This window comes from Loxodonta africana, chromosome 11 (genome assembly GCF_030014295.1).
Source record: "Loxodonta africana isolate mLoxAfr1 chromosome 11, mLoxAfr1.hap2, whole genome shotgun sequence".
Classification (NCBI taxonomy): Eukaryota; Metazoa; Chordata; class Mammalia; order Proboscidea; family Elephantidae; genus Loxodonta; species Loxodonta africana.
Genome location: NC_087352.1, coordinates 92,579,984 through 92,594,478, shown reverse-complemented (window position 1 = coordinate 92,594,478; position 14,495 = coordinate 92,579,984). Strand labels below are relative to the sequence as shown.

The 14,495-nt window shown below is 40.5% G+C and overlaps 1 protein-coding gene across 6 annotated transcripts in view; it reads right to left on the bottom strand.

The window, feature by feature from the left end:
* Positions 1-1,627: 1,627 nt before the first annotated feature.
* Positions 1,628-14,495, bottom strand: part of EPB41L3 (erythrocyte membrane protein band 4.1 like 3) — a 200,321-nt gene continuing 187,453 nt past the window's right edge. For 4 of the 6 annotated variants that reach the window (XM_023543950.2, XM_023543951.2, XM_023543952.2 and 1 more), the window contains 6 exons: positions 6,766-7,146; positions 5,838-5,969; positions 4,843-4,941; positions 4,290-4,370; positions 3,910-4,026; positions 1,628-2,751 (listed from right to left, as the gene is read on the bottom strand). In XM_023543950.2, coding sequence (XP_023399718.1) covers positions 3,916-4,026; positions 4,290-4,370; positions 4,843-4,941; positions 5,838-5,969; positions 6,766-7,146 — 804 coding nt within the window. In that variant the 3' untranslated portion in view covers positions 1,628-2,751; positions 3,910-3,915. Of the gene's footprint in view, positions 2,752-3,909; positions 4,027-4,289; positions 4,371-4,842; positions 4,942-5,837; positions 5,970-6,765; positions 7,147-7,743; positions 7,867-14,495 lie in introns of all 6 variants that reach the window. The other 2 variants (XM_064294669.1, XM_023543953.2) reach the window with 2 other exon arrangements.

Here is a 14,495-nt window from a genome sequence, read left to right as displayed (position 1 = left end):
TTGAATCTAACAATATTCTGAAAGTGTATCTGTCTTTCTGACAGAATTTTTTTTATCAGGTAGTTAGGTAAAGCATGGCATGGTAGGAAATGCCAACAAGCACAGGGGCTAGACCAGAAGGGGTGACAAAAAGTCTGAGTCTCTGGCGGGAAGGGAGTGTGGTATGGACAAGCTGCCAAAACATGCTGCAGGGGCCATCGCAGGGTGTGTGCTATTTGCCTTTAATGAACTAGAGTGATTTGCCCACAGGGGGTCTCTTTGGTAGATTAATAATAGCACCTAGAAACACTGGGTTTTAGAGCAGAGCCCTTTTTCTTACAAAAACCTAAAACTTTGGAACACAAGATTCTGGTAACTATGCTTTTTAAAGCCTTTGTAGGCAAATATACGTAACTACATACAAACACACTGAGCAGTTTCCATTAACCCAGTACAGGCCAATGTCCTTCCTCAAGCACAGCAATGTGTTAAGTAAAAGATTAATGAGCCTGACTTGTATTTTTGAGCTGATATTATGGTGAAGTTACCTAAAAGATGGGCATCAGATGTTTGGACATTCAATTTCAGTGCTTGCCATAGGTAGCATTTTCTGTAGACACACCACTGGCTGTACCAATTAACAGAAATTGCTCAGTGGTGCCACGTGCCCAGGGCCAGTGCAATACTTGCCACGCCCCAGTTACACCTCTATACCTACACACAAACACTAACACACATACAGGCAGTCCCCAGGTTACGAACAAGATCTGCTCCTTACTGTGTCTTTTAAGTTGAATTTGTAGGTAGGTTGGAACAGATGCATATGGCTCGTCTTTACTATAAGAAAAGGCTCGAAGCCTTTTCAACGATTTAAAAGACGCACGCATACGTGAAAGTGACTGTGATAAAGAATTTGCTGAGAGTAGGTGTTGGTTCAGTTGTTTCAAAGTGAGGGTAAATTTATGTAACATTATAAGGCAAGTACCAGTTGTCTGCAAGTTGGACATCTGTAACCCGGGGACTGCCTTTATATGTATATATATAATGTATTGTTGTTAGTTGCTGTCAAGTCGACCCAAACATTACCTGGTCCTGTGCTATCTTCATGATTGTTGGTGTGCTCGAGTCCATTATGTGTATTTTATGTGACTTCCAACACTAGCACTGTACTGGATATGCTTCTGTTGTGACTCATAGAGTTTTCATTTGCTAGTTTTTGGAAGATTGCCAGGCCTTTCTCCCTGGAAGCTCTGCTGAAACTCATTCACCGTGGGTGGTGCTGCTGGTATTTGCACTACCGGTGGCAGAGCTTCCAGCATGATAGCAGCATGCAAGCCGCCACAGTATGACGAACTGTTAGATGGGTGGTGGATATCTATGCGTATGCGGAGTTATGTATGTATTTTGTCATATGAGCATATATATGTATACACACTACCAAAGGCCCACAGGCTTTGCTGTGAGGAAAGGACAAGCGGCATTTCTCCCCCATCTCCAGTATTTTGAAGGGCCCGGGTACTGCAGAGCAGTCTGGAAAAACACAGGACATCCCTACAATGCAGATGGATGAGGCTCGTCACATCATGCAGATGTCACCTCCGGCCTGAACGTGTTCGACACTGAAATTATTAAACAGAGGAAATTAGGGTTTTAAATGCATTTACCGCTTTTATTTTGCTATGCAGACACATACATTCACCATGGGCTGTGATGCACTTGAGAGTGTAATGGACAATATATCTTTCTGAAGGATATTTATAACTAAACACTAAATAGTTTAATTACAGTGGAAATTCTGTACAATTTAAGGCTTGGATCTGAACTAGATTGTAAATATGGACCAGATTTGGAAACAAAACACTGTTTTTCAAGTAAAAGAAGAAAAATTAATTTAAAAAATACAAGGAAAGAGAAATGAAGAAAGAAAACAAAGCAACAAAAGCATAACAGGTTTTTCTGGAGAAAAATGTCATAATTATCATAAACTAACAAAAATACAGGTTTTCTTCCCCAAATAATGACAATTTACACATTAAGGGCTTGTTAAGGGAGTCTGGAAACTTTCTGGATTGAATGCAGACCAAAGCAGGAGACGAGGAAGAAATGACATTAATATGCTGAAATCAGTACTACCTTCTAATGAATGAAATTAGATCCACAAAGCAAGATTGTAAGCATTAAATATTTTCGTACGATCAGAGAGTTGTTACTGTTTATGGGTGAGAGTAAGAAAACCAGGTGAAACAAGTACAAGATTCAAGTTGTTTACTGAATAAACTTGGTTACTGGCACATCTATTCTGTGATAAACATGCCACGCCAGACCTATACAGCTTCTAGCATTTTAGGATAATTTTCTTTTATCTGTAAACAAAAGATCTGTCACCTAGGAAATTGCAGTTTTGTTTATACTTTAATCATCAACTAGGAAAGGCATGGATTGTTTATGTGTTACATGAGATCACTGTTTATATTGTTGGTTATGAGCGTGCAGGTACGGCTGAAAACTTAGACATTTTGTGAAAATTAAAAATGCTGCTCCTTTGTAATTGTATTCTTGCTTCATGCAATATCAGTTTAGTGATGCTGATTCGGACTGCTTTATTATGGGAAGATCTCTCTGCCAGTGTCTTTATTAATGGTCAAGGTCAATTCTTCTGGATTGAAATTTTCCACCAATACAAGTCAGTTGGGTTAGAAGAGGGAACTCCACATAGGCTCTGGTTTTCCTACTGGTTGGCATGATGGGGCTCATGTGTAAGCTAAGTTATTCCTGTAGAAAAGAGATTTGATAAGTTACTCATTTGCAAACACCCAAAAGTTCTTCTCAGGTCAAGGCCACAAAAAAATATCTTGCAGGCTATTAAATGCTCCTTTGGACCAGATGCTGTAACATTCCAGCTCAAGTCACTGCTGATGATAGGCTTTCTCTTAAATAATTACTCTACCACCACCCGAGTGGCTGAAGCTCACTCAAGAAAACCATTTTTTTTTTTTTTGCTTTCCATCTTCCAAAGTAGTTCAGTAATTTGAATATAACAAGTGATTTTTCTATTTCATTTTTAAGAGACGCCACTCATCAATCTATGCTTCTTAAGCCAATGTTAGAGAACTTTTTATTTCATTTATACATGTAAAATAATTAAGAGTCTTTGATCACATACCCAAGTATGCAGGTAAAGTAGCTCAGCTTTTGCATTCAGCACTCCAGGCCTGCTAGGGATGCTCGCGGCCCCACGAGCTTTGGCGGGAGGGTTAGTACGCATGGCAGGTTTGCACACACATTGAGGGCATGGCCTGCTCATGGGGCCAGCCATGCAGAAGCCGGGAAAGCATGCGCTTTCTGGAGGAACGCAGGGCCACGCAACTACATTTTTGCCTCCTCCTCAGGCACAATGCTACACTAGACGAAAATCATCCCAAGGCATACAGGAAGCAAGACATCCCCAAAGAAAGGACTGCTCAGGTTTCAAATGAAAAAGAAAGAAAACGATCAAAGCATAAACGAGCTATCACCAAAGTTGCAGATAAAGCTGACAATGGGATAATGCTGCCATCAGAAGGAGAAAGGGGCTTGTTTTATTTATTTCCCTAGTAGTTGGAATACACTGCACCTCTCAGACAAAGCTGCCTTAGTTCTGATGAGGCCACAGCAGAGCGAGAATCAAATCTGACATTGCAGGTTTGGATAATGAAAGAGTGCAGAGTCTTTTCTTTATTCTCTAACTGGCAGGACATGCAAAATGTCCATGGGTATGGAACCTCTGAATCCGGAACCAGCACCTGCAAACCAATTCTCCCTTCTCTTGGTAACCAGCCCTACAAATGCCAGTGAGAGAAAAGGGAAAGGGAGGAGTCAGGTGAAGGAGGAGAGGGTGCTCCATGCCACATGCCAGGTAGGCCAAGCCTAGAAATCAGCACTGCCTCTTACCTGTGGTCAATCCTCTCCATCTTCAGGTGTGATCTCGGTCTCTTTATGGACCACTACTTTGGTCACTGACATGTCAGGGTGCTGCTCTTTGGCCTCTTTAATTGCCTGAGCCAGCGCCTATCCCCAGGAAACCAAAGAAGGGCAAAAACAAAAAGGAGGTGGAACATGCATGATGAGAGCAAGGTGGAAACTTATGGGCCAGATCTATATCCCCATCTACAAACAAGGTACAATGATTACACCAGGAATCACACGTTCATATATTGGAAAGTTACTCAGGTTTTTAGAATACATGCTGGACTGGGAGGATAGTATTGAGAACAGTAGGCCTAGCTAGTTTTTATTTCTCCGCAGGGTATTTACCATCTCAAACATAATACCTGGTCATGGTCAATGTCTGCATCCCCTGTGATGACTATTCGTTTCTCAATTCTCGTCTCTGAAATGCCTCCCTTCACAGTCTGAAAGGAACGAAGACAAGCTTTATGAATTTACTCACTTGGAGCAACAGTCATTGTTCAATGGGGGACACAGCAAAAAACACAAATGAGTTTTAAGTTAACATCACTCAGTGTTACTTCAGAACTGAAACAGAATTCTATGGATGTAATTATAATTTGTTAATTTCAGAAGTTACGATCTGGTGGCATCTTTTTTGTTTGGGTGACCTGCATTTGTGGAACACCTACCATACTCCAAACACTGGAAGAAATGTTAAGCAAAGGGTATCAGAATGCCTATTCCTAAAGAGAAACCAGCACATGAGGGCAAGTGCATTGCCAATACAGCAGCTGTCAACGTTCCCCCTGACCAATCCTGGCACCCTGACAGTGAAGGGCCTGCTTGCTTGTGCAGCCCAACCTGTCAGAAGTTCTGAATGAGCACTTTTCTCCAACTTTGAAGGGATGCTCATATGGGTTCCCATTCACTTACTTTGGTGATGTGGGTGGTGGTTGTGGTACTGGTGGTTTCCGAGGTGATCGTCTGTGCACTCATCAGCACGCCTGGCTCCAAATCAGCACCCGTATCCACCTATACCATCAAAGGGAGAGACACCACACTCAGATCACTGCATTATCTTTGCAGAAGCTCACCACTGTTAACTTAAGGCACTGTTGTTAGCTGTTGTCCAGTCGTCCCCAGCTCATGGTGATCCCACGCACAACAGAACAAAATGCTGCCTGGTCCATCCCTATGAGGGAGTGCAGATCAGACCATTGTGATTCTTTGCTTTTCACTGGCTGATTTTTTGACATAGATCACCAGGCCTTTCCTCCTAGTCCATCTTAGTCTGGAAGCTCCACTGAAACCTGTTCAGCATCACAGCAACATGAAAAAAAACCCAGGGCCGTCATAGCAACATGCAAGCCTGGAAATCGAACTGGGGTCTCCAGCTGAAAGGTGAGAATTCTACCACTGAACTACCACCGCCCTATAATTCAAGGCATTACAGTTAATTATCTCCACAATCATTGTGCTTTTCAATCAGTATCTTGGGGCTGTTGTTCAACTAAGTGGTGGTTAACAGCCACAATAAACTGTCATAAAACCAGGACTTCAGAACTGTGGGCAATGGACGGTTGTGTTAGTAGTTTTCCTTATCTATGTTTAGGTAAATAGATTTTGTAGCTTTTTTCTATATTTTGAGATACACAAAGACCTGCTGAAGTCACCTGCTGCTCCACGATCGATAATAAAGTTAAAATTATTGCATCGTTCTTGATAAGAGTCTGGCTATTGGGTTCTCTAAGTCTCATGAATTAAATACCATAAAAAACAAAAAACAAAAAAAAACCCAAACCCACTGCCATCAAGTCAATTCCAACTCATAGTGACCCTATAGTTATACTTAAACCATATACGTACATATATATTATACTTAATACCATATAAACAAACTAAGCTTTAAAAATTACAAACCATCTTACCTGTGATGATTCATATGTTATGGTTTTTGTTTCTGTATGAACTACCGGCACTTCCTTGGTAGAAATTTCTAACTTTACACCTTCTGGTGAAACACTGCCAAAACTGATGGTTTCTGTCTTCACAGTTGATGACTGTGCCAATGGAAGCAAGCAGAGCAGCTTTTACAGTTTGTGCAAATATACGTGTTGGTTTTTTCCCACCTCTTGGTGAGTATAACCATTGGTTAGTATGACACAAGTGTTCACACTTTACTTGGGGGCTAAGCTGAGGAACGAGGCACACACAGATATATGTCAAATGGGCTCCCAGAATTTTATACAACTTTTTATAAGGAATTTTCCAGGTAAAGGAAGGCACTTAGAAGGAAATTTAAAAAAAAAAATTATTTTTAAGCTCCTCTTCCTCTATCTCATGAACTAAATTTGACAGATTAAAAACCATGTCTCTTATGTAGTAACTTCTTAGAAAGCAGGAACAGTAAGACATTAGCTCTCAAAATAGTTAGGACTCTCAATAAAAGAGGACTAAGAATAATCACGATCCTGGTGTTCGGCACCAGGGCAAGCATCATTCTTGGCTCTTCTGGGCAAGTATACTGATGAGAGATAAATTTATCAAATTTTCAAATATTTTCGCTGACTGTGCACTCCCCAGGTTCACTCACTGCCATTTATATAATTATAATGAGAGCAGACATCATTTCCTGGGACTTCACATTAGTAATAATCGACAGATACGTTTGCATGTGGCCCAAGAGATGGAAGCCACTATGGAGACCCGTGCTTGCCATGCAAGAAGAAAGTAAGTGGAGAAACAAGCTGTACTTGAAAAAGAGAAAATTAAACTTAGCTCTACCTTATATTCAATATAAGGGAATGATACATCAGTTTTACTTTAGTGTTAAAAGTAATATTAACTACTAGTTACCTCAAAATGTGGCTTTTGTTCCAAAGTCTCAGAAATGTGGACCGCTACACTCTGCTCCTCCTGTTGTTCCTGGGAAGCAGTGGCTATTTCCTCCTGCTCAGGGAGGGCTCTAACAGCCAGCTCCCTCTCCTCCTCTTTGGCCCTCTCTGTCAGAGCACAGCCCTCCTTCTCCTTAACGCTGGAAGCCTCAGCTGCTGCCTGTACGGCAAGATCCACGTCATCTCCAGCTGCGTAAGACGCATCCCCACTCGCGTGCACGCTCATCACGTGTCTTTCTTCCACCAACACAGTCTCCTGCACAACCTTCTCAGTGCTGAGTGGCTGGTGGTGCTGGGCTGCTTCTGTCTCTATTTCACTGGAGCCCATCTTGGTTTCCATTTTCTGCATGGAAAAAGAAGGTGATGGCAGTGTGACTCTCAACAGAGCAAAGATTAAAACAAAACAAAACAAAAGAAGCCATTTGCCCGTAAGACTAAAGCCAGGGTCAAGTGTGTATAGCCAGAAACACACAGAGAAAATATAAATTATCTTTCATGCCCCCCACAAGCAACTTTGACGCCTGCCTGCTGCTGCTGGCACACACGCTTGAATCCATGCTGCTACTCGAGGATATTCACAAAAGAAAGTAAATGTAGTAGTACAAAACACAATTAAAAAACAAAAAACAAAAGCATTATAACATATTTGCATTGGTCTTGGTTGCTTTCGTAGACCAGGTGAGATAAAATGCTTTTAAAGTGAAATGCCATTAAAAGTTTTAACATGATTGTGTTTTGAATATCTGAAATACATTCTTGAAACGGAATTAAATGCATATGACAGACACCCCAAGCAGGCACAAAGGAAAATAACTGGTGACGCTTTCGAAGTACTGAAGGCAAAGCTAGCTGGATGCAAAACACACAGACACACACCCTTAAAAAGCATAAAGCAATGCAAATGAAGTCAGAAACACAAAGGATGGAATCAAATGGCCACCTGAACCCATTTTTGAGAAGTAGAAGTAACCCCTCCTATGAATTCCGTCGGCTTCCTTGCAGACTCTAGTAAGCTGAGGATCTCAGAGCTGTCCATGAGTTTTTCACCAGAAGACTGTTTAGTCTGAGTGAACCAAGAAATGCAGAGTCAAGTACGAGAGACAGACACAGACATTCACAGATTGTTAGACAAAACCGTAGGCAGAGGAAAAAGGGCGGCGGAATGAAGGAATCTAAGATACAGAGTTTGGAAACAGAAAAGAACGGGAAATAAAATAGCAAATTGAGGTGACCACGAGCTCTTTTTAGGAAAAGCAGAGTTACTGGGGTTGGAGTGGTGCTGGTACAAGCAGATCATTTCCCTTCATTGCAAGCCACAGCAGCACTATTACATCTCGGGAACAGGGTGCTGGAAATAAAACAAAGTATTTTAATGCTTATGGTGGACTGCAGTATTGATTCAACCAGGAAAAATAAAAAGCTGGGTTGGCTGCTCTCAACATAAAGCCAAGCAGCAAGAGAAACAGAAAGGTTCAGGGTAGAAGGGTACTGCCTCAAAAAGAGTCATGCTTGAATTTGAAACTGTGGCCCAAATAGAAGCCATTCGTTACCACCACTTGGGAGGAGGTCGACTCGGTAACGTAATGGGCAGTAGCAACGGTAACGGCAGGCTCCTGGGAATATCGCCATTCAGACAGGCTCTTCTTTCTGGGACCAAAAGGTCCCACTTTCAAGGCCTCGCTCTCAGGGACCTTCTCTGTTTTGCTGAACCGCATGCTTTCCAGGCCACTGTAGAGTCCCACGTCCTTTCCCAGCCTTTGAGCTTTCTTGAGCTCTTCTTCTTCGGGACTCTGCAGCTGTGACCTGGCTTCCTTTATAGGCATCAGGGACTCTGACAATTTCCTCCTGGTTGTTTGGACCTCAGGCTCCCTCTTGGCTTTCTCATCCAAGATGGTGTCCAGGACCTCATCCTCTGCCATGGCGGGAACGATCTTCACTGACTCAGACAGCTCTCTCTCTACCTTCTGAAGAGCATCCAGAGTGGAGATGGACACTCCTTTCTCCCCCTCTTTAGCTTTCCCAGTCATGGTAACGATTTTTCCAGATACAGTGTCATAGGATTTTCCTAATGTGTATATTTTCTGCTTGCTTTCTTCTGTCAATTGCATTTCTCTTGCCAAGTCCTCAAAGCTGTCCATTTCCAAGGTGCTAGATTTTAATATGTCAGCTGGGATGTCACTGGTCTTACTGCTCACAGTCACCACCTTGTAAGTCACAATCTGTTTCGAATCACCATCAACTACCTCAGTGGGTATTCTGTCTACAATAACCCAATCCTCTGTGCCCTATATTTGAAATATAAAAGCTAAATTAGAAATTCTGATGACATCTCACTCCTCAAACAAGAATCCTTTTAAGAAAACCAGGGCAACAGCTACATTCAGGTCTGTGATGTAAGTGTCCAGGGCTGGTCTTATCATTTATGAATCATGGCTGTATCTCTTACCTGAAATTTAGAAACTATAACCTTCAACTCAGACTACATTCTGTGTGTAGAGCTGTTATGTCAGATTTCTTAAAATCTGAACAGACTCTGATGGTAAATTCTGTAAGCAATGTATTTCATCCTAGGGTAAGTGATTGTTTTATATTTTGACATTAAATAGCATTTTGAAGTTGTTGTACAAGTTATTAGCTTTGCTTGGGTGGATACAAACGGATAGTTTTCCATTTTAAACATAGTACTACTTGTCTTTGGTTTTCACAAAGAACTTGCCAGCATCCCACAAATTTCTGTAAAAACCATTTTCCATGTAAGGAAATTATACTTCCTTATACAGGGGAGGGAATCCATGACAATATTATTATCCAATAAATACTGTGTCTGTGTTCTAGGCACTGTAATGAAATATTTCCCACCAATGGGCACTGCTGAAGCCTTTTATAAGTAGGCCGCGGTGATTTGGACAGTGTTCTAACGTTATCTACACCTGTAGTTCATCATGTTGGTAGTCTTTCTGCCACTTTCTTTAATGTTAGGTTCAATAAGGCAGAAGAAATTAAAGTTAAGAAATCTTTGTATTTTGGAGGCCTAACAGCATGCAACCAGTCAGGTGAATAGCTTAACAGGTTATAAACCCATTCCCATTGTCATCGAGTTGATTGCTACTCATAGTGATGTTATAGGACAAAGCGCCATAGCGTTTCCAAGGAGTGCCTGGTGGATTCCAACTGCTGACCTTTGGATAGCAGCCGTAGCTCTTAACCACTACGCCACCAGGGTTTCCTAACAGGTTATAAAGGACCAACAAATCAAACCAGAAGCAGGTAGGTGCCTTGGTTTACATTTTAAACTATGATGTTACTATGTTCTTATTTTTCACAGCCTAAAACTTGAATCTGTCTTGGAAGAAGTGCGGCCAGAATGCTCCTTAGGGGCAAGGATGGTGAGACTGCATCTTATATACTTTGGACATGTTGTCAGGAGGGATCAGTCCTTGGAGAAGGACATCATGCTTGGCAGAGTACAGAGTCAGTGGAAAAGAGGAAAAACCTCAATGAGGTGGATTGACACAGTGGCTGCAACAATGAGCTCAAGCATAACAATGATTATAAGGATGGCACAGGACCAGGCAGTGCTTTGTTCTGTTGTGCATGGGGTCGCTATGAGTCAGAACCAACTCGATGGCAGCTAACAACAACAAAACTTGAATCTAGAAATATGTGTACCTTAGGGAAAAGGGTTACAGATTTATCTATGTGTTGGTGCTTGATTAAATGAAATAAATTGAAAAATAACCTCTAGTGTCGATGGGACAGTTTTCTGGAAAATTATCTGACGAGAAGTGACCACAGTGCCAGCAGAGTCTCCTTCCTGAATTTTCTTTATCACACTTAGCTAGTAAAAAACCAATGAAAATTGAGAACCTTCAGAACCAATCAGGATCATCTACATTAGCATCACTCTCTGGGTAAAACAGAGTAAAAAGTTTCAGTAAGATTATTATTAGAAAGTAGAATCATAATGCTTCCATGACAGACATGCAGATATAACCAGCTCGGAGTAGCAACCATAAAGAAATGAGGGAAAACTGATAACTAAAATATTAAGAAAATTCAGAAAACCTCCCCAGAGTCTAAGCAAACATTACATACTTACTTCACTTTTTCAAAGAAGGTAAATTTAAGAAGGAAAGTAAGAACTAAAGACATTTTAAGGACATTAAGCCTGGAGAGCAATCCCTCTTGGGACGCTCTTTCATGTTTGTTTTTTACCTGAGGCTCAAGGAATGGAGAGCTTCCTTGCTGCAAAAATATAACTTTTTCAGAAATCTCTCTTTCTTCTTTGGTCTGTTTGAATAAAGGGGGTTGGGTTGGAGAAGAGGAAGTAGACAGTTTCCAAAAAGGAAAGTTAGGAAGACAGTCTGTATTGTGCTGTATGTAAATACATCTACAGAGATACATACACTCATAATATTCATTTGTTTTTTCTGAAGTATGCTACTGTTTATTAATCTGAAAAACGGTCTGAAACTATCTCAATATTTAATACTTATCTCCAAAGAGTAACACTGTTTTCTGGAATGTAGGAGTTTATGTGACTTAAATGTTTGTCTTTTCTGCAGAGAACACGCAGGAGTGATATGAAGGGTTCCTTGGCATTTGAACAGTGATTATATGTGTCGTCTCCCTACAAGTGAGTAATTTTAAAAAGATGCTTAGAAATTGGGGGGGAAAAAAAAAGTTACGAATAAACACCCTCAATTCTATTTCTGACAAGTATTTTATTGTACTCCCAATTCCTGCGTTGTCCGACACAGAGTTGTCTACTGCACACAGGGTTTCCTGCATCAGCCACTGATGTGAACAAACCTTCTCATACTGAGATTGTCTGCTTTACTGTTGCAAAATGAACATAAAAAAATACTGGAGGTTATATGCTTTATTTCAACTTTTATAACATGATGAATAATTTTTAAAAGTGAACTTCAAAATAAATCTATTGAATCATACTTTTCTTTAACATGCTAACATAGTTAACATAGTTAAGAGGAAAACATTAAAGTAACTATGTCCCATTAGGAACTTTTTAATAAATTTTGACTCTATTTTTAGTATTTAACAGGCACAAAGCAAATGGTAGTGCATCAGCTACTGATGCTCTCTGACAGTGTACACTCCACAAAGCAAGGGTACACAGAGTGTTGGAGGATTAGCTAATAGCAAAAAGTAAGAGAAAAGTCAACATTTCTAGGAGAATGGAACTCTCTAAATAAAGCCTACCATGGCTTTAAGCAGCATAATTTTATGAGAGCTTTGTGAAACTCCTGTTTGTCAATGATCTGCACGAGGCTGCAGGGGAACATCTGAATACTTCCTGATGGACCCACTGACAGATTCTGACAGCACTGTTCTTAGTAGGGGAAAAAATAAGTCATTTTCAAAAGAGAAAACTAACTTCTTGCTCTACTGCCTTTTGGGGTAAGCTGTTGGAAAAGATATGAAATGCACCGTGTGTAATCATTAAGTGTGAATTTTTGTTTCATATTTTATTTTCAATTGTAGCCTGTTTCTGAAACAGAAATGAGAGACAGGGAAGAAAGGTCAAAATTACAGATGCTTTTCGGGGTAACACTGCTAGGCTTCCAGTTATGACCACTGAGTAAACCTCCTTCCTAAGATGAATGCTTCAAAAACAAAACCAGCCAGCAGCGTGCCCTGTTATCTGACATCAACTAATTTAAAAAATGTGTCCTGTGATTAAAAATGTCAACACTGTCTACATTCAGAACTGGGAATGTCCAATCACAGAAAAAGATAGCATAGGATAGATTTTAAAGTTAAATTCCACATATGGTCAACTCTAACCGAATTTAGGATAGCTTAAAAAAAAAAAAAAAAAAATTTTTTTTTTTTTTTTAATAGAGATGTGAACAGGTTCTGATACAGAAAAGCTGAAAATCTATACATTTATTTTTATTAGGTTCTAGAATATAATCAAAAGGCTCTGGTGCTGCAAACGGTTAAGTGCTCAACTGCTAACGAAAAGGCTGGCAATTTGAACCCACTTAGTCGCCCCTCAGGAGAAAGACCTGGCCATCTGCTTCCATAAAGACTGTAGCCAAGAAAACCCTGTGGGCAAGTTCTACTGTCACATGGGGTCACTGTGAGTGAAAATTGCCTCGATGGCACCCAATAACAGAATACAGTCAGGGGTCCGTTGGTCATGCAAATGGTTCCTTGTATGACTACTAGCCAAAAGGTCGGCAATTCAAACCAACCCAGAGGTACCTTGGAAGAGCCCTGTTGATCTGCTTGTGAAAGGTCGCGGCCTTGAAAACCCTGTGGAGCACAGCTCTACTCTACACATGTGGTGTCGCCATAAGTGGGAATCAACTCTACGCCAACTAACAACAACAACAACAGAATATAGTCAAATGGACACTCCAACTATTTAGTTACTTAACTATCCATCTCTATATCATAATTGGGAAACAAGGCCCTCTACTGCCATGCAGGTTTCATAAAGGAGTCATTCACTCTCCCTGGGTTTTGGTAAGAGCGGTGACCCTCACTTCTGACTGGATCAGTGGTCCTCAGACTGGCGTGTTAGTAGAATCCTGTGAAGAGCTTTTAAACAACAGTCATGTGTGGGTGCACTCCAGACTAATTAGATCAGAGTCTTTGATGTTGAACCCAGGCATGGATATTTTTAAACATTTCCTTAGGTGATTCCAGCAGCATCTGGAGTTGTATCCTGAGGCCTAGGTAGGAAGTTAAATTGAGAAAACGGAGATAATCCTCCCTAATCATAAATCAATCATCCATGCTATACTGTTTTTTTCCCCTCAACTGGAGGCCCATCCAAGACCTGCACAGCCCAAGTGGAGCTCAACAAGAAAGCAGAAAAGCCACAGATACTAAAGGTCCGGCTCAAGGAATCACTGCACAGCGAGTGCTTCTGTCAAACTCACCAATGGAAGAAAGAGGACAAGCTCACCAACAGAAGAAAAAGAGGACAATGCCGGCACTCCGTAAGTGCGAAGGGGTGCTGCATTTTAATTAGGATTGAGAAACTTTTGTTATTGAAGTAACCACTAAGAAATATACTTGTAATATGGACTAGGCCTGGGTGCAGCGGAAAAGGCTGTCAGGGGAAGTATTTGTGGAACCCTTCACACATTGTGTGCCTGCACTGCCTGTCTTAGGCGTCCTATATAGAGGGGATTTGTCTATCTTCCAAAGGTAATGAGCTGATATTATCTGATCCTTTGGGGCCATCCTTACCCCAAATAATAACTCTTCTGCTATTAACTCAAATATTTGAAACTTGAAATCTTTGGCAAAAAAATTTCCATTTTACAGTAAACATATAAAATATTCTCAGAAAACAATCACCTTTACTAGCTCATTAAATATATATATTTCTAACTCTTAATTTTCTAATTGTTCATAAATTGGTAGCATTTTATAGAAATAAACAGAATCACTTGGGATTTATTAACCATAAAGAAAAATAAAGAAAAAGAGGTCACATTAAAAATCAGAGGTCATTAGATTTTTTTTCAAAACCCCATTTTATCACAGAGATTGAAAAACAAAAAACAAAACTAAGCCTGGGATCATAAGGTATTCTAAACCTAAATTTCTTCATGATTCTGATGTAATTTGTAGTATTACTTTATTTGAGGTGTCATTTAAAAATTAAGTTAAATGTTTCCATTTAAAAATAATTTGAGAAACGGTGATGGC